Genomic DNA, 23585 nt, shown 5'->3' with positions numbered 1-23585 from the left:
CTCCAGAAACTGGGTGATGAAAACGCTGATTCAAAATGCCCAGGTGGGAAACTTAGCAAGTGGAGCTGTGGGTTTGCCATGTCAGACCCAGAACAACGCTGTAGGCCTGTGATTAAATCAGGGCTTTAATGTAGCACTTCAGAGTGCTAGGATCACAATGGTCTCACCTACGAACCTGTGGCAGTGCTGAGAGTTAGCCACTGAGCTAGCCTTTTGTCACTGTGGCTACGTCTACACGTGAAGCCTACATCGAAGTAGCCTATTTCGATGTGGCGACATCGAAATAGGCTATTTCGATGAATAACGTCTACACGTCCTCCAGGGCTGGCAACGTCGATGTTCAACATCGACGTTGCGCAGCACCACATCGAAATAGGCGCTGCAAGGGAACGTCTACACGCCACAGTAGCACACATCGAAATAAGGGTGCCAGGCACAGCTGCAGACAGGGTCACAGGGCGGACTCAACAGCCAGCCGCTCCCTTAAAGGGCCCCTCCCAGACACACTTGCGCTAAACAGCACAAGATACACAGAGCCGACAACGAGTTGCAGACCCTGTGCCTGCAGCATGAATCCCCCGCTGCAGCAGCAGCAGCCAGAAGCCCTGGGCTAAGGGCTGCTGCACACGGTGACCATAGAGCCCCGCACGGGCTGGAGAGAGAGCGTCTCTCAACCCCCCAGCTGATGGCTGCCATGGAGGACCCCACAATTTCGACGTTGCGGGACGCGGATTGTCTACACGGTCCCTACTTCGACGTTGAACGTCGAAGTAGGGCGCTATTCCGATCCCCTCATGAAGTTAGTGACTTCGACGTCTCGCCGCCTAACGTCGAAGTTAACTTCGAAATAGCGCCTGACGCGTGTAGCCGCGACGGGCGCTATTTCGAAGTTAGTGCCGCTACTTCGAAGTAGCGTGCACGTGTAGACACAGCTTGTATGTCCAACTCCCTTCCCCAGAGAAAGGTCTGGTTCAAGGAAGCTGGGACTAGTTACTAGATCAGTCTGAGCTGCCGGAGCTGAAGAACTAGTTATCCATTAGCTGGAGGAGTAAAGTGTCACATGGGGAGGATGGACAAAGGGGGAAGGCAAGGCAAGTCCGGCGCAGGGTGAAGAGAGCGCACCAGGCAGACACAACGCTTCCTTCTGGCAGAAGGGCTGGGGGCTGGATGACACTGATAGTAGAACAGCTGCACAGGACTGTAAAGGGCCGTGTGTGATGGTGTTTATACTACACGTTGGGTGTTAAACCGAAGGTATCAGAGTCACTGGTAGGAGAAGATGGGAACAGAGGGCTAGGCGTTGCTACTGAGTCTAAGGAGGATTTAGCAGCTGACCAGCTCGGTGGAGGTTAAATTCAGGAGGAGTTTGACTGAAACGTTGTCATTTCACAGCTGAGGGAGGCTGAGAAAGGAGGGGCACCCAGGGCACAGCCCTGCAAGATGCTGAGCGCTCTGAGCCGGCTGAAGTCTGGATTAGGCTCATTTGTGCTTCAAGTCGATCAGGCGCACGAACACTTTGCTGGCTTGGGGCTAGAGGCTCGGAACTTTGACCGGTCCAAGTCCAGCTGAGCATCTCAGAGAATTGCATGCCACAGAGAGTGGTAGCTACCTGCCCCCTCCATGTGACACCACTCCCACCCCCAAGGAGTTCCAGACTTGTGGGGAAGGTGACAGAGAGAGGCAAAGCCAATAACCAAGGACCCCCCCCATGCAAAGCACTCTGCTCCTTTCCTTGCCATGAGAGACAAAGGGACCCCTGTCGACCAGCCACTCTCACAGAGAGGGAGTCAAACAGCTGCTTTACCGTCCTGCAGAACTATTCTCTTCTGTGTAGGTGCGAAAGGGTGAGAGGAAGATAAATGCCTGTTTGGTCAAACTGAATCCCAGCTGATCATTTAGTTTCATGGCATGGAACACGCAGAAGCGGCTCTGTGCGAGTAAGTATAGGGAAATAAGCAGCAGCCGGGCTCAGTCCTATGCAGGACCCAGGAGAAGACATTCTCTGCCCCAACAGCTTCCAACCTAAATAGGGGTCTTGCTATCTGATGTGCTTGTCTAACAGCTGGGCTGCGTGGGACAAACAAGGTAGAAAGGTTGTGGAGTAAGTACCATCCACTAGCAAGGCAGCTCCAATGCCAGTACTGTGCAGCAGCAGGTTATTTACAAAGTCAGGATGATGCGGTGTCCTAGGTGAACACCACATGACTGCGAGGGGAGTTTCAGGGAAAGTCCCATGTGGCAGCAGGCTGTGTGGTACTCAGTATGCTGTGATGCTGTAGCCACGTCAGTCCCTGGAGATTGCAGGGACAAAGTGGGTGAGGTAATATCTGTTCTTGGCCCACCTACGTTATTGCCCTGAAAGTCACACGGGGAGAGAGGCGGGACAAAGGGGCAAAGGGTGGGGCAAATGGAGGAGGGGCAGGTGGACAGGGAAGAGAGGAAAGTTCACCCACAAAGGGGATGCAGTTTGGGGGAAGTGGCATCTCTTTAGTTACTATTCACTGCTGTCTTTTGGCTCCAGGTTTGGCTCTGCGCAGCCTCCTGGCACAGAGGCTGCAGAGGGCCAAACCCACCCCTGGTGTAACTATTGGTTTAGCCCCTGCTGGAAGCGGCGGAGCTCGGTGCCAGCACAGACCGTACGACAGAGCTGCCCTAGTGAGAACAGCCAGTTTCTTAGGCCCAGCTGGGAAGAAGGAGCTACAGTGGGGGTGGTTGGAAGGGGTAGCCCTGAGGTTTGATGCCCAGCCCCAAGCCCACACAACTGACATTGACAGCTCTGCTGAGAATGCCTGGGAACGTGACTGGAGACGCACGCAGGTGGAGGCTGTGTCTGAGGTGTGTGGGTCGTCTGCCCCAGACAGGCTCTAAGGAAAAGAGCCCCGCCCCTCCCTTCCAACACTTGAGCTGAGTGTCTCCTGGAGAAATCTGCTCGTGAATAATTATTGGGCGCACGCCGTGCCAAGCTTCCCGTGAACCATGGGAGCAGCTTGGCTCTTCTTCTCAAGCAGTTTACAGACATGCATTGATTAATCCCCGCAGCGCTTGCAGGGGGTAGAGGGTATTACTGTCCCTTTTGACAAGGAGAGAAACTGAGATGGGGAGGATAAGGGATTTGCCCAAGGCCGCAGGAGGAGTGAGTGTCTGAGGCAGGATTAGCACAGAGGATGTGTGAAGTCCTTGCTGCTAGATGGTACATCTCTCCCAGAAGGGGACCTTTCCTCTAAAGGAACATGGAGATTTCTTGGGCGCTCATGATACAGATGGGGATGGGATCGGTGTCTTGCACACTGGGATTTTTGCCAGGCACTTTGTTTGGAAGAACCTAGTTTCACTCTGGAGGCAAATGCACGCTCAAAGGAGCAAAGGCTTCTCCAGAGAGGAGGGACGTCTCATGGCACTCGGGCATTGCTCCTTGCTACGCTCATCTCATCTCTGCACAATTCTCAATCCTCCAGCCAGGGCTTGGGTGCACTAACCCCCCACTCTTCCTGCAGACACACATGCCAATTGCCAGCTCCCTGGGCCATGACCACTGAGGAGCCCCTGCTGGTCCAATCAGGTTCAGATGCCTGTCCTAGCTCCCTGCATCCCCCAGACATGACTGGGGGAGTTACAGGGGGACAATCTGCTTCCACAGCATCTCTTCTTTTCCCTGGAGCTGGCATTTCCTTGGACAGCAGCGCTCCACTGCCTGCCGCACCTTGCCTGGCTGCTGCCGCTTCTCTTCGCACAGGGCCTGACCGGATCCTCTGCTGATCTCCTTCCGTCCCCCCCGAGGAGGGGCGCTCTCTACCCACAAGGCCATGTGCCAAGCCCTATAAATGGAATCCCATCGCCTGGCTAACAACGCAGCAGCCAACCTTGCAGGTGGACAGAGCCCCCAGGCTACAGGCCACCAGGCCATGGAGAAGGGCTTCTGTGTGCAAATGAAATTCTGCTGCCTCCAGATGCGGGGAGAGGGGTGGGTGACTGGTTGGGCCGTTCCTATACCTGGGGTTTAGGTTTAAATGGAGGTTCTCTGCATCCCTCACTAATTTGGAGCTGGACTCATCTTTTTAAAATGCAACCAAAGCAGCAGTTAGGTGTCTCCTTTGCAAACCAGATGGGAGAGCAGGACATGACCTGAACAATCACAAGCCCTCTGGGTAGAAAGCTGAGTTCCCTATAAGTCGTGCGGCTGCTCAGAAGAAATTCAGCTGCCGCTCAGCTGATGAGCTGTGAGCTCACAGCCAGGTTTGCTGTTCTGACTCGTGGTGCGCCCTCACACCGGCCGCGGTGCATGTAAAAATGATTCCCACACGTGGATGGAAAAGATTAGAGGGAACATTGGAGGCAGCCTGGGAGGGCTGGGGGCCCTGCAGACTCTGTGTGGTTAGGATGGGCTTCTAATTTGTCAGTGGATTTGGGCTGTGCAGCTCGGGCTCACCTGCAAAATTGGAGCCACTGCACATTTCTCGTGATCAAACCAAAGCCATACTCTGGGGTGGGGACAGTGATCATTTACTGGCCTCTGGAGCAAGACGGGTCCACCAAGCAAAACGATTCCCCATCCCACCTTCTGCAGCTACCACCCTCGGGTGTTGGTTGGTTGTTATTTTTTTTTTTTTTTTGGCCGGGGGAGACAAAATTGTGACTCTGCTCAGCTCAGGGAGGCTCTCGAGTGGAGAATGTAGGGAAGTCTTGATGTGTGTCCCTCCCCAGCCCTCCCCTTCCCCTGTGTCCGCTCACATGGTGGCGTTTGGATACTGCACCCAGCCCACCTCCTTGTACGCGGCAGTCACGTGGGTGACGATGAGGCTCTTCAGCTTGGTCCAGGCTCTCTGCGCCTCCGGGGTGAAGTCGTTGGCGTATTCTTCAGCAATGACCTCCAGCATGACGCCGGTGAAGAACTAGGGGAGAGGGAGACAGGAAAGGGTTCCTAGAATCTCTGGGAAACAAGGGGAGAGGGCTGGGGCCACTGGGACAGCCCCTTTCCCAAAGCCACCCTGCTGTGGAGATCAGGGAGCTTCCGCCACCTTGCTGAGCTGATCCACTCGGTGATATTTTGCCCTGCTTTGCACGCTCCCCGGCCATTGCTTTGCAAGGTGGGCAGACGCTCCTAAAGCTCCAGGAACTGTGCAGCCGTGTTACTAGACTTGTGGTGCTGAGCAGGAAGACCGAGCCGGCTGAGAGCTACATTGTCAACCGCCCGCTCGCTTGAGGAGCCCCAGTTTTGGGGATCCCAGCTAGAGAGGCCCAAGGGCGGAATTTCCAACAGGTATTGACCTGGTTGGGAAATCGGGTCGCAAGCACCACAGTGGGATTTGCTGGGTCGTAGGCCCTTGGAAACCTGTCCTCTAGCGTCTGCTGCTCAGAGGCGTTAACCACCCACAGATCCCCCAGCCCTCCTGGGTCACCACTACTGAAAACAAGTACTGAGGCCTCCGGCATTTTGTGCTGGCTGTCCAGAGCCTGAGGTGCCCAGACCGAGAGGCCACTTTGAAAAGTTTGGCCCGAGCGCCTTGCTTGAAGTCATGCACAAATTAGCAAGAGAGTGACAGGACCGAGGCAGGGCGGCTCAGTTCTGTCAAGGGCACAGCTGCTGAGCCCTGGACAGGAGCCTTCTCTCAGGGACTGGCACTTTCCTCCCTTCTCCGCTTCTCCGCTCGCAGCAGAGGAAAACTCCGGCGAGCTTCCCACAGCCAAAATGTCCGAAAGGCAGAGGTCATTTTGGAGCCAGCCTGCCCCACGTCTTCTCATCCTCTGCAGTGCTGAGCTCTGCCACACAGAGGGACTTTTCCCTGCTTCCCTGGGTCGTTATCCCACTCCCTCAATGGAGCACGAGCTACCGGCAGGGCGAGAGAAACCATCACCTCCACCTGCTCCAGAGCTCACCTCGGCCCCCTCAGCTGCTTTCTCTCTCCCACCATCCACCCCTCCTCGTTTCACAAGGACACACAACCTCCGTTCCACAGGTGGGTTCCTAGGCCAGTGGCTGGGGGACGTGGCCCCTGGCGGTTATTCTCCCTGGACTGCAGGCCGGGGCCCGTTTCGCCCTGATGTCACAGACTCAGTGGCGGCTCGCCCTGGCCCTGGCAAGGTTCATCTTTTAAATGCGCCCCATCACGCCGGCCTGTGCGGCCTGTCCAAGCAGCCCTGGGCATTGGCACCGTGGGGCATGGAAGGGGGAGCTCCTTGGGGGGGACGGTGTCGTAGCAGGAGTGCGGCTGTTGCCCAGGAGCTGCGTTTCAGGGGTGGATGTGGTAAGGCTGATGCAACCCCCATTACTAACCCATTGGCCGTTTCCATCCCAGGGCGGTCAACGCTGGGCAAAGGAAATCACCCCCAAACCAGGCCTCCACCTCCTTTTTCCCTGTCTCGTTGGCGTGTGTTGGATTGACCCCCCCCCCACTCCCAGGCCTCCCTCACTCGACACATTCCTCACAGGGCGACTATCACCCCCACCACACCATTCCCCCCCCTCCAGTGGCAGCAAAATAGGCCCCCTCCCTTTGGCAAGCACCTGCCGTACCACACAGCTTCTAGGGCAGCCCATAGGTGATGTGGGGGGCACGTGCCCGCCTAGGTTTTAATGTTCAACTCAGCTGTCCTTCCCTCTCCCCTGCACCCTGCTGCACATCCCTTGCCAAAGGTGCAGCCTTCCCCTCCAGCTCTTGCTTCCCGTCTGTGCCACCAGCCCCGGGCTGCTACGGAGAGCCAGAGAAGACTCCCAGCTGGGTGGGTGAGGAGCAGAGACGAGGCGGGAGGGCTGGTTGACCGTAGCACAGCCTGCAGCCTCTGTTCCCAGGGCCCCCACACCCTCCCGGGCAAACGCTTCTTTCAGGCTACCCGGCAAACTGGCTGCTCTCAATATAAAAAGCCATGGAACTAGCCAGCCTGCCAGGGGTTAGACTAAGCCAGTGCAGCCTGCCACCTGTTGCCAGCCCCCGGTTATCGCTGCGGCCTTCTCCCCTCCCTCTCTTTCCCGCTAGCATCCCAGAGACGTCGGCGCCAGTCCTTTACCTTGAAGTAGACAGGCTCCACTTTGTGCTTGAGGGCATGGGCCTTGCCCACCAGGGCCAGGACAGATGAGACCTTTTCAGAGTCATCGATGTTCTCCACGACGGTGTTAATAGCACCCATGACTCGCCGGGCATGCTTGCGCAGCTGTGGGGTCCTCTCCATCTCCAGGGGGTCCTCCATGTGCTTGAACTGACTGAAGTACTGCTTGGCAGATGGGAATTTGACAAAAAACCTGCACAGTGCAGATGGGAGAAAGGGAGACGGAAAGAGAGAAGCCAAGTGAATTTCGGTGAGAGGTGGAGTGGCTGATAGCAGAGTGCAGATGCCTGCAGGGGCGCTGAGGTCTTCCAGGGGTACATCTAGACATTTGCCCAGTTTTATAACGGCTGCATAAAAAGCACCAGCAAATCCCTACAAACCAAAATTTCATATAGACAATGGCTTGTTTATCCTGCTCTATAGACTGTGCTCGGAAATGTAAACATGCTATTTACCCTCCAATTGATTTATTTTGTAATTATACCATAAAAGTGAGGAAATAAGCAATATGTCAATAGCGCCGTGCTGGGATATGTTTTTGTGGTTTTATGTCTGATTTTGCAAGCCAGTAGTTTTTATGAGACCCGGCGTACTAAAAAGTCTTCAGATCACATGCTACAGACATTCATAAACAGATGCCTGAGGTACATCCTTCATATCAAAGGGCAAGATTTGGTCACAAATGAGGAGCTTTGGAACAGAGCAGGACAAGAACCAATTGACACCAAAACCAAGAGGAGAAAGTGGGGTTGGCCAGGCCACGCTCTCAGAAAACCATCACCTAGCAGAGTCCGTCAAGTTCTCACAGGGAACCCGCAAGGAAAACGCAAAAGAGGAAGACCTGGGACAACGTGGAGAGGGTCTATTGAGATTGAAGGACAATAACCGGGGTTCTCCTGGAGCCAGCGAGAAGTTTTGTCCCAAGACAGAGTGAAGTGGAGAAGACTTGTAGATGACCTACACTCCACCCGGAGTACAAGGATTAAGTAGTAGTGGAAACCTGGGGGGGGTTGCAAGACAAATCAGACTCGTGAAAGGGGAAGCGTAGTCTGGAAAGGTTGAGAGCAAAGCCCAGGGAGGCAAGAGAGCTCAGCTCAGTTCCCAGCTGTGCCCGACACTCCCTGTGTGACCTCATGACTTTTATAATGGTGTCGGGTTTCTTTGGTCCTGAGCATCAGCATCTCCGAGTCATTCCGTGGGAGCAGTGGTGCTTGACCCATCTGCAAACCATTTTCTGGGAGCTTTCTCAGCAGCCTTTTAGGAAATACTCACTGCCTGGCGGATGTGTGGTGGGGCTGAATTCATCATCATCATCACCATCACTTTTCTTACTGCTGGGTGTGACGGCCCCCTCAGGCTAGGCACAGTGCGCACACAGTGTGAAAGACCATCCCTGCCTCACATCAATTGCAATATTTGCAAAGCCCTTCTCCCACCTGCGCGGGGCCCCGGCAGACAAGTTTTCCTTCCTTCGGCGGCGATGCAGTGGCAGCAGCTTTCCAACCGCGTGCATGAGCAAAACAGGCGCATTTTGCCCCGGCACTTCCAAGCAAGTGAATAATTCTGCCCCAGGGATTCCCCTGGGTTTTCACAGGAGGAACCAAAGGCAGAACTTGGCCCTGCGTACTCAGCCCAGGCTCACAATGAGGAATCAGATCAATGCTCAGCGCTGGGGGGCAGGTGCTGAGAATGCCAGTCCTGGTTTATTGCCTCACCTTCATGTCCTGCTGGAGGGTGGAGCGGTCCAGAGACCAGCTCATTTTCCCCAGCCCCTACGAAAGGGGTATGGGAGATTCTCAGGTTGGCTGGGATTAAAGCTGTACAGGCAAATTAATCCCTGGGAAAAAGCCACTGAAATTAAAAGATATGTGGCTGAAATGGCCACGTGGAGCTAAAACCTCGACTCCTTCTCCATCCCGCAGGAGGAAAAGGGTTGTGATGGGGAGGGTGTGTCTTTGCTGTGGTTATTTCCAGACTCAGCTCCCCTCTCCCAGTTTGCTGTGGCTGCCTCGGCCCTGCCAAGGAAGCGCAGCTCTGCTCTGGGCACCACTTTGCCTGGGGCAGAACCACCGGCGACACCCACCTGGAAGGCTGCAAGAGAAAGGGAAGTTTCTGCTGTGTGTGCAGTGGGTTCCCTCCGTGCTGAGTGAGGGCGAAGGCTCAGTTGTGAGAGGCTAATGAACCAACGCACCGCTTGGTAACAGCAGTAGAAGCATGGTGGAGGGAGGGGGTTATGCAAGGACCTTCAGCCTACAAACCACTTACTCCTTGCATCAGAGGTGAGATTCTCCTGCCACGAGCAGCCCCAGCATATGGAGATACACATCTCATAGCATTGGAAGGGACCTCAGGAGGTCACTGAGTCCAGCCCCCTGCCCTCTTGGCAGGGCCAAGCGCCAGCCATGTTAAACTTTTTAAATCTATTTTGCCCCAGATCCCTAAATGGCCCCCCTCAGGGATTGAACCCCCAACCTGGGGTTGAGCAGACCAACAGCATACTGTAACCCCACTGATTTTGGGGCAATTACTCCAGATTTACACCCAGGTGAGCCAGAGCAGGGCTCAGCCCATCCTCTCCGCTCCCAACATCCAAAGGGTGGAGCAGCTGGGCCCTCTCTGCACCCTTAGGCTGGCGGGAAGCCAGCGTCGGCCGCTCAGGAGTTGGTAGACTCAGCTGCCGGGGCTGCCCGCTGATGTCTCATTACCACTGTTCCAGACACACACCTCCCTCCTGCCATCTGCCTCCTCCCTCCCTCCAGGTCGTTGCATTTCCCTCCCCTGCCCACGCAGCCTCGGCACACGCCACCTCCAGGGCCAGGTGGGTTCCCCTTCGGTGGGTGCCAGCCCCTGGGTAATCGCACTGTGAGGAGCAGGCTCTCGTTTACCATTTACCACCTCGTTATCCCCCCCCCGCCCCCGGATGGCTCACAGAGGATGCGGGGGGCTGCCAAGAAAGCAGCGGATGGAACGTACGTTGCTTCTGTTGCTTCCCTCAGGCATCTGGGATTCATCAGTGGGCCCGAAATAGGTTTCGATGTGTGAAGAGTGAGCAGCGGGGGGAAGGTGGGGAGAGAGGCGTCAGTTTAAAAATCAGAGGGAGCCGTGAAAAAGCTCCTCGGATTATTTTTTAACCTGGCCTGCCAGAAGCGGCACCTCACGGTGCTCCTGCTCCCCAGCGACGGAATCGTTTGCCCAACCCCTGGTCTCTTCAGGCCTCACCAGCCTGCTTCTGTGAGGTAATCTCCTTCGGTTCCCCTCTGTCCGATGGATGTGGCATGAAACACATACGCCGCCCAGGTCCCTTGCATCCTGACAGAGCGTTAGCGAGATCTATAGATATTTTGGAGCATAAGCTTCTCTGGCGAGCAGAGACCCGCTTGGTCAGACTCATGCATCTGACAAAGGGGGTCTTTGCCCAGGAAAGCTGGTGCGCCAAAATATCTGTCAGTCTCTAAGGTGCCACAGGACTTCGTGTTGCTTTTGCAGATACGGACTAACACGGCTGCCTCTCTGACACCAGCGAGATCTATGAGTCCCATGAGGACAGGGCAGCTCTGGCTTGGAAAAGCAGCACGCTAGGCTATTGTTATCGATGTCTCCACGGAAGCATCCCTGTTAACATTCCCCTTTCCCCCTCAAGCTTCCAGGGCTGTCTTTCAGCAGAAACAGACATTTCCCCTCAGGCTGAGCTAACGACATTGCAGAGGGTGGGGAAAAAATTCAATCCTGCAATTCTAGATGGGTCAGCTTAACTGGTGATGCAGCTAAGTGGAGGGAAGAATTTTCCAATTGACCCAGCTACTGCCTCTCAGGCTCTGTCTACACTAGACATAGAAGTCGACCGCCAATATGCAGTTTTAGGTAAGCCACTTGTGTAGCTAAAAACTGATTTATTTGCAGCCAGCTTCTACGTGGGGAGGGGTAGCAGGGTTGTGAGCTCACTCCTTGAGTCGGCCATCTGGGCCAAATCCATTTTTTTTTAAATAAAATCTGTCATGGATGGTGCTTGGCCCTGCCAAGAGGGCAGGGGACTGGACTCAATGACCTCCTGAGGTCCCTTCCAACTCTATAAGATATGTATCTCCATATATTATATTGATCATTATGTTTGTCTACACAGCAGAAGGTCAATGGGAGAGTTTCTCCCTTTGTTCCTTACTCCTCGCCTCTCGCGTGGAGTACAGGGGTCAAAATCAAACACATGAGCAAAATCAAACCCCAGAAGAGGTAGGGCAGAACTGCAGTGTAGATGTGGCCTATGGTTCTTGGCCAGAGTCACGCAGAAGGTCTGTGACAAGACAGGAAACTGAAGTCAGGCCTCCTCCGTTGCAAGGTAGTACCCTAAGCATGGGACCATCTCTCTTGTTTCTGGAGGAATGAAGTTGGGCATCTGAAATAGAAACTTTTGGTCTGTATCAAGGAGAAAAACACTAATGTTAAATTCAAGACAGGCATATGAAATATAAATTCATTCCACTCTAAACCAGCTTTTAAAGAGAAAAAAACAGGTCCTCTGGAGCTGCTAATTAATTTAGAAATTGAATCGATCATTTTGATAAAGAACAAGCAAGAACAGAGGGAGAAAAAATAACAAATCTTGATGATTAGGGCTTTTTCCCCCTCCTCTGTTGCATCTTTTTCTATAGATCAAATATTTTCCTGTAGTTCAGATGTCTGGAGTATTGTTTTCTAATTCATCCAAGCTCATTACAAATATAATATTTACCATTGCATATCACACAGGGTGACAACTGACACAAAACAGATGCCAGAATACCGATTTCATGAAATTCCTCGTATGTGATTTGATTCCATGCCCCGTAATTTGTATTGCGTGAGCTACATCTGGACAAAATGGACAGGATGTCCTAAGTGTCATTTTTTTCATCTTCTCCTTTAACCATTTTATGTGCACAGCCTTTTCCAGCAGCAGAACCAAAGGAAATCATTAGCACGCAAGATGGTTGCAGGCACCCAGAATCTGCTCTTTGTTCTCATGGCTTTGGAATCTGAAATATGCCAGAGGAGGAGGGAATTTTCTATCAAATGGTTTGAATGAAGTACTTGGAAGGTTCTTCTCCTTCAAGTAAATGCATCCTCCACCAGTTTCAGCTGTTTTCTAAAATTTCGGCTCTTCTAGGTGAAGGCACATTTCCTTGAATCAGTGAACTTGTTACAGCTCCGAGCTACGTTCTCATCCCCCCGGCTCATAGAGGGGGGAATTTACTCAACAAGTTGCCCTGCTGTAATCAATGGGGCGACATGCAGGGGCAATCAGTGGTAAAAGAATCATCCAGTATGATTGGGGTGAGAACCTGGTTGAAATCGCAGCTTTGTCACAGACGTCCTGTGTGACCTTGGCCAGGTTGCTTAGAGGCTGGATTTATTAAGGCATTTAGAAATCCAGGAGGGTTTCCACAAAGTGCCTATGTGAGTCAACAGGAGTTAGCTTTAAGCCCCTCCCTGCCTTCCTTAGTTAGGTGCCTAAATGCTTTGTAAATCTTGCTCTGTGTCTGTTTCTCATCTGGATAGTAGGCATAATTTTGCTGTCCCTCCCAGGGGTGCTGCAAAGATGAAAGAGGTTCTCAGACACGACCGTGATGGGTGCCTGCCTCCCCTGCTACTCATATCAGCAGTTGGCAGCACCTGCCCTTTAAGAATACCCGCTAAAAGTCGGACAACGTTGTGTTCTTTAGTTCACATCAGTAATTTACCTTAAAAACGACCTTCTAACACTGTACTGTGAATGTGGCCAGAAGATCCAGTACCTGATTTATCCACATTTATTTCAACAGTCTGCAAAACACACACTTGAAAATGTACCATGCGTAATTTTACTGCCCTTAGGTCCCAACCCAGCCAGGCGCATAAGCACCTCCCTCTTGGAACAGGTAAGTAATTCATTGGGAGTACTTGTGTGCTTAAAGTTAGCATGTGCTCACGTTACTTGCTGAACTGGAGTCTTCGTGTTTCCAGCCAAGCGAGGCAGGAAGGCTGGGGGAATGTTCCCTCTAATTTTTTTCTCTCCGTGAATGGAATACATTTTTGCTATGTGCACCCCAGTGGCTGGGGGCACTCTAATTGGCAGGGAGGCAGCTGAATCTCTCAGCTCCCCAAGCACTCAGCTTACAAGGAACACCGGCTGGGGGTGAAGAACCACTACCGAGTGTCATACTTAGTGCCGTAGACCAGAGTTGGGAATATGATTAGGAGTATCGTTTTGGATGTTGGCTCGCCAAGTTATCTGACCAGAAAATCTCCCCACCTCTGCTTTTTGGTAAAACAGGCTGTCCAGCCTGGCAGGGCCATTATATTTTAGGGACATAAAAACACACGAATGGCCATTACTGGGTCAGACCAAAGGTCCATCTAACCCCGCATCCCATCTGCTGACAGTGGCCAGGGCCAGGTGCCCCAGAGGGGGTGGACCAAAGACAATGATCAAGCGACTTGTCTCCTGCCATCCATCTCCAGCCTCTGACAAACAGAAGCCAGGGACAATATTCCTACCCCTGGCTAACAGCCTTTTATGGACCTAACCTCCGTGACTTTATCTAGCTCTTCTTTGGACTCTCTTATAGCCTTCACAGCCTCCTCAGGCAAGGAGTTCCACAGGTTGGCCGTGAGCTGTGACAAAGAACTTTCTTTTATTAGTTTTAAACCTGCTGCCCGTTACTTTCATTTGGTGCCCTCTAGTTCTCGTATCATGGGAACAAGTAAATAAATTTTCTTTATTCACCCTCTCCACAGATTCCCACCTACCTAAATATAAAGCTATCAGAAAAAAATATTTGATATTAACCCTTACTTATAAATCACCTTAATACCAATCTAAACTACTGTTAAAACTAATGTCTTACAGGGTATGATCCCCTGTAGGTCTTTGCACGACTGCTAGAATAGAAGAAGAGAGGGAAAGATTGAGGAGAGTAAATAAGATTGAATATGTAAGCTTACAGGCTATAAATCAAATATACGTGCTTACAGGCTACAGTGCTGACTCTTCCTTGCATCTGACAACGTGGGTCTTTGCCCATGAAAGCTGATGCTCCAAAATATCTGTTAGTCTCTAAGGTGCCACAGGACTTCTTGTTGTTTCTGAAGATACAGACTAACAAGGCCACCCCTCAGACTCTTCCTTGACCATCTGAAAAGTGATCTACAGATTTCTAGTGCTGTTTAGAACTTTTGTTTCTTGGGGTAATTAAAATCAATGAAATCAATGGCAAAGATCGAAGTTCAACAGCCTCCCCCCACACCCATAAAGCCCCCGTTGAACATCATCACCCACCTGATGAAGAAATCTCTAAGCCTCTCCCCGCAACCCATCTCACCCCATCCTAGGAGAGGGCAGCCTGGGAGTCGGCGAAGCTCTCCCTAGTTCCAGCACACACTCACTGTGATGAAAGGGAAGTCACAAGTCTTTGTGCTTTGGGTTCCTCACTATCAAATGGGTGTAATAATGATCCCCTCCCCTGTAAATTGCTTTGCGGTCTGCAGCTAAAATTGCCGCAGAAGCACTGAGCATTAGGAGCAATTTGTTACATTTTCCTACAGCCCCCTGGGTGTTTTCTCCCTCCGTACCCCAAACAACACGACAGGGGCATTGCTGGCATCTGACGACGTATATCCTGTTCGTGTTTGTGCAGGCGTCGCACCACAAGTGGTGACAGCTGTGGGGCGGGGGCAGGGGGACCCGCGTTGCCCCAAGGACAAAGCCGCTGCAAAAGGTGAAGCTAAGTTGCTGTTGCTCACCACTGCTCCTCTCTCTCCCTTGCCTGTCCCAGGACCCAGGAGCAGACTGGTGTCAAAGTGGCCCTTTCTCAGGTGGTGCTGAGCACCCCCTACTCCCACTGCAGAGGGCTCTCACCCATGCGAGGGATCACGCCCAGCAAGGGCGCGGTTTTAAAGATCTCCTCTCCCACGTCGGTCCATTCTGATCGCAGGGGCCAAGCGAGGCGGCTCTCAAGATCCAGAACCAGCCACAGATATGGAGTCTCCCAGCAACGCAGGAGGGATGCTGTACCTGCACCAGGTGCGGTCATGTGGCCCTCCCAGAAGCACTTCGTGGGTCATTCAAACAAAGAGCGGAAACAGCAGCCTGTGACTTAGGCGGCAGCTCGTAGAGCGACTTGCAGAACTGTTCCAACTTCGCCACCCTCAGTGCTTCACCTTTACACATGGCAGCAAATGTGGGGCCGGGTCAGAAGCTGCTGCTACTCCCGAGCCTGTGAGCATGAAGCCTCACCCCACTCAAAGAGCACGCACAGAGATCTAACAGAGTGCCTGATCCTGCTGGCTGCTGCCAAAGGTTCTGAGCATGCTTGCTCGTTCCAGGCTTTGCGGGAATGTGCCATAAGAAAAGAGGGACATGTCGTGATTCCCGAGGAAGGACAAATCCTCGGAGGGAAGGCAAGGACGTTGTCACTTTGGGCCCCTTTCTCCCACCATGCTCCAGCTAAGATCCATTGGATTGTCTCAGGTGCCAAAGCGGAGTTTGCTGGTGCTCCCAGCAATACACTACCAAGCAAGCTGGGGGCTAGTCTCCCAAGGGAAGAGGTTGGGATTTAAAATTGGACCGGGGAAGCCTGGGAAACATCCTGCCTCTGCTGGTGCGGGGAAGCCGGGGTGACCTCCCAGGGCTCCGTTTCTCACTCCTCTGATGCTGTGCAAGCAAAACCCAGGCTACATTTTCTTCCTCCCTCCCCTGGAGTGTTCTCCTGGTTTGTGCCATTGTCCCCAGGCGCAGAAAAACAATGAACACCTAGCAACTGATGAGTGGCTTCCGTTCCCCAGCCTTCGCACTGTGACCTTCTGCAGACCGCCGTCTGGCCTGCCCTCGGCGATGTTGCTGTCGAGATTTCAGCAGCTCGGGCTTGGATGGATCAGGGGTTTTCGAAGAGGCACGCTCGAAGAGCAGAGGCCACCGCTGTGCTCTGAAGTAATTACCAGCCTCACAGTGGGAAACCTGCCCATGGATAGTCATTTCACCACCGCAGGCCGCGCATCCTGCCACAGCGCACAATGGGCCTCGGCTCCTCTGTGTCTTCATTAAAGCTGCGGATCTCACTAGAGACCCACCCGGCCCTGGGCTCATGAGTCTAACGTTCCGCTCCGGGCTCCGCAAGCTCTGCGTTCTGACAGAGTCTAGTTTGGTTTTCTTGGTGGCACCGGGCTCCCACGGCGTCTTCTGGCAGAAGCCATAGTAGCAGCAGTTCCTCCAGTTCTGGCCGTACAGGAGCTGGCCTCAGGCTAAGAACCCCATGGGCCTGGTTCCCAGAGTCTCACCAGAGCTGTGTGTTCAGCTGCACCCTTTAATGTTATTTCTCGTGCATTCCCAGGTGCTCAGACCTCTCCCTGCGAACTGGGCTGGTGGGCGGTGGTTTTCAGGAGCCAGCGGCATACGCTGCCATGCTGCCAGGGATCCAGAGCGATAGCGAGACAGCTCTGCAAAGGAAACCTCTCATTGCCTTTCCTTGCCTCTTCTTCTCAGCCGCCCCCACTCAGCTGACCTGCCGAGGTGCTCCCTGCCCTGTGAGGGGCAAGCGAGGCTCTGCAGATGACTTCTAGCCCTGTCTGCCCAGCACAGTGCCAGTGAGATGCTCCATAAGCCAGAAGAGCAGGAGACACCCTAAGAGGGCTTGATCCAAAGCCCAGGGGCAGCCATGGGAAGACTCCCATTCATGCTAACGGCCTTTGGATCAGGCCCCGAGAGATATAAGAGCAGAGGAGGAGGACTCCCCTAGACGAAGGTCAGCTCCTTGGTGCCGATCTCCCACAACTCTCGGAGGGCCGTAAGTGGGAATTGCGGGAGAAGGGGGATGGTGCAGGAGGGTGGGGGGCAGTGAGCAGAGCTGGGTAACAGCGAGGAGGGGAGGGTTTAGAGGCCAAAGAGAGAGACACTGGCGAATGGGTCAGCAAATAATGGGAGAAGGTTGCGAAAGGACCTGGCAACAAGGGAAGGTTTCAACAGCAAGGGCAGCCAGGACATTCATGGAGTTAATCGTTGTACGAAGCGGAGAAGCAGCTGTTTGCACAGCAGTCCCAAACAAATTCCAGGCTGTGCTGTGCTGAACACTGTACAAGCAGCACCCACTGCTCCCAGAGCTTACACTCTAAACAGACAAGGTAGATGTATTCTTCCTATTTTTAAGAGGAATTAAGGGACATGTCCAAGGCAGCATAGGGAATCTGTGGCAGAGGCAGGTTTTGTCCCCTTTCTCCCAAGGGCCCTTCAGGCTTAGCCTAAAGCCTGATCCCCAAGGCTCTCCTGTTTCCCGAAAGAAAAAGTAAATTAAAAATAGGCAATGGCTTTAAAACATAAAATGAAAAGAAAGAATGGGCAGAAGCAGAAGAAAAATGCAAATGCTCTAGACAAGATTTAAGCATAAAATAAACGGATTAATTATTAGCTGTAAATATGAAATAAGAGTTCATATCCTGCAAGTGGGCTGCAGGCAGGTGCGAAGGTCAGCCTAGGGGATTAGCCTCTGCATGCTGCAGGGGCAGGGTGGCCGTGGTGGGACGTAGAAACAAGAAGACTCCCAGGAAGCTTTGGGGTAGAAGAAAGAGGAAGAGACTGGCAGGGTTTGGGAGCAGGAGACCCAGGTGAGTGGTAAGACTGAGCCCAGTCAAAGTAAGTGTAGTGGGTGAGGCAGGGGGCTCTCGGGGGGGAGAAGCCAAGCGCTGCAGCAGAAGGGTGATGGCCGCCTTTGGTTTAGAAAGAGCATTGGCACCTCAGACTCCTGCACACAGTCTGTCTGCGTGTGAAGTGCTACACCTATCACATGCGCCTTGCAGAGTTAAATTGTGGACCTGCATCGGTGGAGTCCTGGGAGATGGTGCGTTTAAGCTACAAGCTCGGGGGGGAGGAAGGGGGGTGGGTGCTGGGCCCAGGGGCAGCGCCTGGACTGTCTTCGGACGCTGGAGGGTTAAAGCACATGGGAGGCAGCAGCTGGTTCCCACAACAGCCTGGTGAGTGCCCAAGTGCTGGTGAGTGGTTATGACTAGCGGGGGGGACACCCTGTGGCTAGCATCGCGTTTCACAGGCGCACTGGGCAGGCAGACAGCTGGCCTTTCTCTGATGCGCTGCTGGGAGCCTGCTGGAGTCTCTGAGCAGCATGGGGAGTTTTGCAGACATATCCCTGGCAGCGGAGCAGACTTAGAGCATGCCTGCCACTCGCTTGGTGTGCATGTTGGTGGCCTGCAGGTTGGCTCGGTACATAACTCTTCTCTCAGGCCCTGTGCGGCACATCGCATTGCTCAGACCTGCGTTTCTCAAGAGGCAGAGAACTGCCTGCGGGGACTGAGGTTTCATAGACGCATAGAATCCTAAGGCTGGAAGGGACCTCGGGAGCTCATCACGTCCAGCCCCTGGACGACAGCAATTTTCTCTGAATTCTTGACATCCCCAAACTGCAGCTGCGGCAGTAAATGCTTAGTGGGTCCCTCACCCTTGGCATCGTCAGCCAGGTCCCAGATCCTCAGGAGCACAGAGTATTAGATCATCAGGACTTTCCAAACCCGGAAGGGGAGCAACATACCACAGACAGCTCCAAAAGCCAAAAGCCCTGTCTGATCCCTTGAGGCCCAAGGACCCTGGACAGTTACCCCCATTCTGAGGCTGCCTGGTTAACCTTCAAACCTCAGCCAAGGTGGCTGAGTCTGCCTAGGAAGTGTCTTTTTCAGGCAGTTTGCCCTTCTGAGCATGAGAGAGGTATGCTGTTTAATCAGCATTGCCCGCTGCTACCATCACATATGAAACTCCCAGCTCCTGCCAGATACACAAGTGATGTCCTTACCTTTCCGAGGTTTTAATGAGCATTGCCGCTCAGCAGACGGAAGCACTTTGTAGCCCACAGCAAGGATGTTATGCTGTGTATTTATAGCTACCTCTAGCCACATTCTTCTCTTTGCAGAAACAGCCCAGCACTTTCTTTAAACAGAGCCATTTAACAGAGCACACCCCTTGTTCTCAGTGAGAGTTTCTCAGGGGCTGGCACCAATCAGCTCAGCTAAGGACGAGTCCCAGGCGGATCAATAGTTCTCTTTAATATTTCATTTCTTAGCTCTGCTGCTGCTGTCGTGGCACCGAACCGTCCCTTTGTGGCAAACGTGTGAGGCTGGGAAATATCCCCTGGGGGGGTTCTCACAATTGCTCTGGTTCATCAGAACATCTCAGAGAAGGATCTTTGCAGCTGGGGAGACGTTGGTAGGCAGTAGATCAGAGTTCAAAGTCGATGGGTACATCAAAGGCCTCGAAGAGGAAGGAAGAAAAGAAGCGGCCCGTGTTCCTCCTCCCTAGTGGGCACTAGGTTTGAAACGAAGCCAAATGGACGATGGTTAAAGTAGTACAAATTAGGTGGCTGTGTAATGTCAGGGCGGAAGCTTCTAACAGAAACGTTACATGTGGTTATAGGGGGAGGGGGAGGGGGAGGCTACCAGACAGCACTGGGCAGGTCACTGCACCTTATGATTATGTTTCGCCTCCCAACCTTATGTCTTGGCTAATTAACTAGTAAAGCCATAAGGCAGGAAGCATCTCTTACTCCCTGTGCACAAGGTGCTGGGCACAATGGGGGGCAGGCTGCAGGTGCAGCCTTGAGGAGTTCCAGCTAAATTAACCAGTTTTATAATAAAAGTGGGCTCGCAGCTTAATAGAGTGTCCCTTCCAGGTCTCCGTGAGTCACTGTCTCACACCCCACTTCTTCTCCCACTGGTGATGGTTGAGACCAGCTCCCCTATCATTCCCCAGCATGCAGATCACCTTCCTTCCCATTGGCCTTCGTTGAGACCAGCTCCGCTATCATTCCACAGCATGCAGATCACCTTCCTTCCCATTGGCCATCGTTGAGACCAGCTCCCCTATCATTCTACATCATGCAGATCACCTTCCTTCCCATTGGCCATCGTTGAGACCAGCTCCCCTATCATTCTACATCATGCAGATCACCTTCCTTCCCATTGGCCTTCGTTGAGACCAGCTCCGCTATCATTCCACAGCATGCAGATCACCTTCCTTCCCATTGGCCATCGTTGAGACCAGCTCCCCTATCATTCTACATCATGCAGATCACCTTCCTTCCCATTGGCCATCGTTGAGACCAGCTCCCCTCCCAGTGGCCACTGCATTGACCCCACTCTTCTGTTTTCCACATTTCGCATAAGGAAAAATGGCAGCTAAGGTGACAACCAACTGTTTTCTAATGCTGGTCAGCAGAGGTGAAGGAGGACACAGCATCATGAGGCCACAGGATAGAGTGCTAAGCATGGGCCTGGTGAGGTGCCATCCCCCACAATTGTTGCTGGGTGAGTCGGGGCATTTGTGGTAAAACTGTCCCATGCTTTCGTCTGGCTGTTTTCTGACCTCTCCTGTTCTGAAGGGCCTTTCATAAAGCTCAGATAAAAGATCCACTTCCAGGACACACTTATTAAACCAGGAGAAAAAAAAAAACCACCTGGCTGAGCTTTCTCGTGTTTTCAGAAGCCTTCTGACGATTTCCGCTCATTAGTAAAGCTGCCTGGTATTTAAACCACAGACGCCTAAGAATGCGACAATGCCTCGCACTCACTGAATGTTTTTCATGCTCACAGCCCTGTACAAACGGGGGCGAGGTGGGGGAAAACCGATGGAGTGGCTTGACAGAATGTCATCTGTTGAAAAATGGGGCCTCATTCTCCATGGATAGATACTAACCGCCCTTTACGCTGCTCTTGTTGTGTGCCTGAAAGGGAGCAGGAGAAACCCGGGTGCATAAAACATGGTGGGGAGGATGTTCTGAGGCTGACAAGTTAAAATGACAGCCGTGAAAATTTGGGAGAAGTCTCCCTGCAGGAACAGAGATGGGGCACTGAACGAGGGAAATGAAGGGGAGAAATGCCAGGGCCTTACACATGCAACTATGACCTGGTGCAGTAGGAGTCGGTATATTTGGCAACGGTTTTGATCGCCCTGTTGCTCTCTGCGCTGGATGCAACTTTCAAATTTGAAGGGATCTTTGATTTGCTCTTTTGCGGCAAAGAGCTAATGAAAGAGTCTGAGTTTTTCACCGTGACTTTGATGGGGCACACCGCATGCTCCAGCCGTTGAGGCTTAGCCCTGTAAGCGTGGAGTGGCTGCGTGTGGGTCTACACGCATGAACTGTGCCACTGCGAGTGGCATAGATTTGGGCTTGTATACATGCTGTGCGTGTTTGGATTCATTGAGTGTACAGTCGTACCCCGAGATACGCCCATTCGAGTTATGAGAATTTGACTTGATGAGGAGTTTCATTTCATACCTCGACTTCAGCTTACGAGGAATTTTTTCACATTAACAGGGACCGATTTAGAGGCTGACGTCTCTGGTAGGCAAGCACCGAGGGGATGGAGTCGGCTGCATTGGTCGTGCCAAAGAGGCATCGCCCCTCGCCAGCCGGGGGCCCCCTGTGTCTGCCTAGCTCCCCACGCAGCCAGCCCCTGGCAGGGCCCACTCCCCACTTAAGCTAAGCTGCACTCAGGCCGGGCTGCCTCCCCTTGCCCTGCTCTGCCCTGCCCGCCCCCTTGCACCGGATTTAATGGGATTTGGTGTTGCTTTCGCATAAATGGGTGTACATTTTGGGGCTCAGGAATGCATAGAATTTTTTCCCATTGAAATTAATGGTAATTACATTTTCGACTTACAAGAATTCACCCTAAGAGGGGTTTTTCAGGAACGAATTACCCTCGTAAGGCGAGGGAAGACTGTATTTCTATGAGAAGGGCATCTGCAGCTCTACAGAGGACTTAGGCCTCCAGCCCACATTGATTTGCGATGGAAGTTGGACAACTTATTTTCTGTAGTGTCTTTAAAACCCCCCAGGCTAGCTGCATTGTGGTATGTCTTGCCTGAGTGCGTGTATTGTTAGCGTGTGTGTAATGGGTATGTGTTTCACTCTGCAAGGTTTCAGTTGGTGTTATTAATAACGTTAGCAATATAGACTGGTGCGTTACGGAAATAAGAATAAATTGTAATCGACAGATACACAATTAATGTAAACGTCGGCTAAGCAGGGCAAAATCTGTTGTCGTTACACTGAGAGTTGTTGAATACAGTTCTGTCACTTTTACTCACGTACCTACCTATCACACAGGGCTCTTCATATACAGCTCTCTGAATGCTTTAGAAAGGAAAGATACCAGCAGACCTATTTTACAGATGGGATGACTGAGGCAGAAAGCATGGAAGTGATTGGTTTGCTGAACTACCTTACTTCCCTGTATAGCTCTGAGTAATCCCACTCATGTTCAGGTACAGGGATTTGTAGCAGTAAGGTGCTATTCAGTGTTGTCCACCAGGAGGCTGGCACAATTTGTATAGTGGAGGTGCTGAGAAGTGTTGAACCAGACAGTACACCCTGCGTATGACAGAAATTACTTGAAGCCAGGAGACATGGCAGCACGCCCCAGCTCCCATATCCCTAGTTCCATCAACTGTGGGTATCCCATGCACACTGGGAGCCTAGGTTAGATGCAGCTTGTGCGCTGTTAAGCGGTATAGCTAGATAATAATCATGTTAAATCCAGGGGCCTCTGGTTCCTCAGGGGAGGATGGTGCATGAGAGGATGATATTGTGTTTCCTCAAGTGGGAGGTTCCCCACGAAAGGAAACTGTGAATTATTTAAATGCTTTTAACCACACAACTTTTATTCCTACAGTCTCGGGGTAACTGAGGCAAATGGCATTATTATTGTTATTTTCCAGGGTCACCTGGGGACCCCCAGCTAAGCCTGGTACTTCCCTGTCCTGAAGGAAGTGTCAGAGAGGAAGGATGGTCTAGTGGTTAGTACCCCAGCCTACGACATGAGAATCACATTCCTTGCTGCACCATAGACTTCCTGTGTGACCATGGGCAAGTCACTTGTCCTCTCTGTGCCGCAGTTCAAGGGGCATGCCCTAACTTACAGGGGTGTAACGCTCAGCTGCTATGGAGCTGCAGGCTAGCCGAGCACCAGACACGCTGCTAGGGCCTGCACACGCAGACAAGGAGAGAGCCGCTGCTCTGAAGAGCTCACAGTCTAAAGAGACAAGACACCCAAGGTGGGAAGGGAAACCGAGGCACGGCGGTGACTCACTCGTGACTGCACAGATGGCCAGCGCAGAGCCACAAACAGATGCCCAGTTCCTGGAGTCACAGTATAGCTGTTTCATTCTCTCCCAACTCCTGAAGGCCCCTGTGTACCAGCCCCTGCACCAAGGGAAAGTGTGATCCAGAGAAAGTTTCTTTCATTTAAAGGCGGGCGGGGTTCACACCCAGAAGCAGGAGGTTTCTGTTTAAGTCTGGCCATTATAAAATACAGGGCACAGGCAGGAGAGAGGCGCAGACAGCGTGTGCTGGAATCAAAGGGATAGAGGCCAAAGCGGTGGGGAAAGAGGAGGAACTGGTCCTTGCAACAGGGCTGGATTCCACGGTGCCTTAGCTGAGGTTTCGGCACCTCTCTTCCAGGTAAACAGGACTTTTGTGCAAACTTGGCGCTCCAGAAAATCCTGTCTTCAAGTAACCTCACCCTCTTTCAATGGGAAACTG

At 52.6% G+C, this 23585-nt stretch overlaps 1 protein-coding gene across 7 annotated transcripts in view; it reads right to left on the bottom strand.

Moving 5' to 3' along the window:
- LOC142023627 (cytoglobin-like) overlaps positions 1 to 23585 on the bottom strand; it is a 120579-nt gene that overhangs the window by 90953 nt on the left and 6041 nt on the right. For 6 of the 7 annotated variants that reach the window (XM_075014765.1, XM_075014766.1, XM_075014769.1 and 3 more), the window contains exons 2-3: positions 7003 to 7234; positions 4761 to 4889 (exon numbers count right to left, since the gene is read on the bottom strand). In XM_075014765.1, coding sequence (XP_074870866.1) covers positions 4761 to 4889; positions 7003 to 7234 — 361 coding nt within the window. Of the gene's footprint in view, positions 1 to 4728; positions 4890 to 7002; positions 7235 to 23585 lie in introns of all 7 variants that reach the window. The other variant, XM_075014771.1, reaches the window with a different exon arrangement.

Source organism: Carettochelys insculpta, chromosome 20, assembly GCF_033958435.1.
Source record: "Carettochelys insculpta isolate YL-2023 chromosome 20, ASM3395843v1, whole genome shotgun sequence".
Classification (NCBI taxonomy): domain Eukaryota; kingdom Metazoa; phylum Chordata; order Testudines; family Carettochelyidae; genus Carettochelys; species Carettochelys insculpta.
This window is presented reverse-complemented; position numbering and strand designations above follow the sequence as displayed.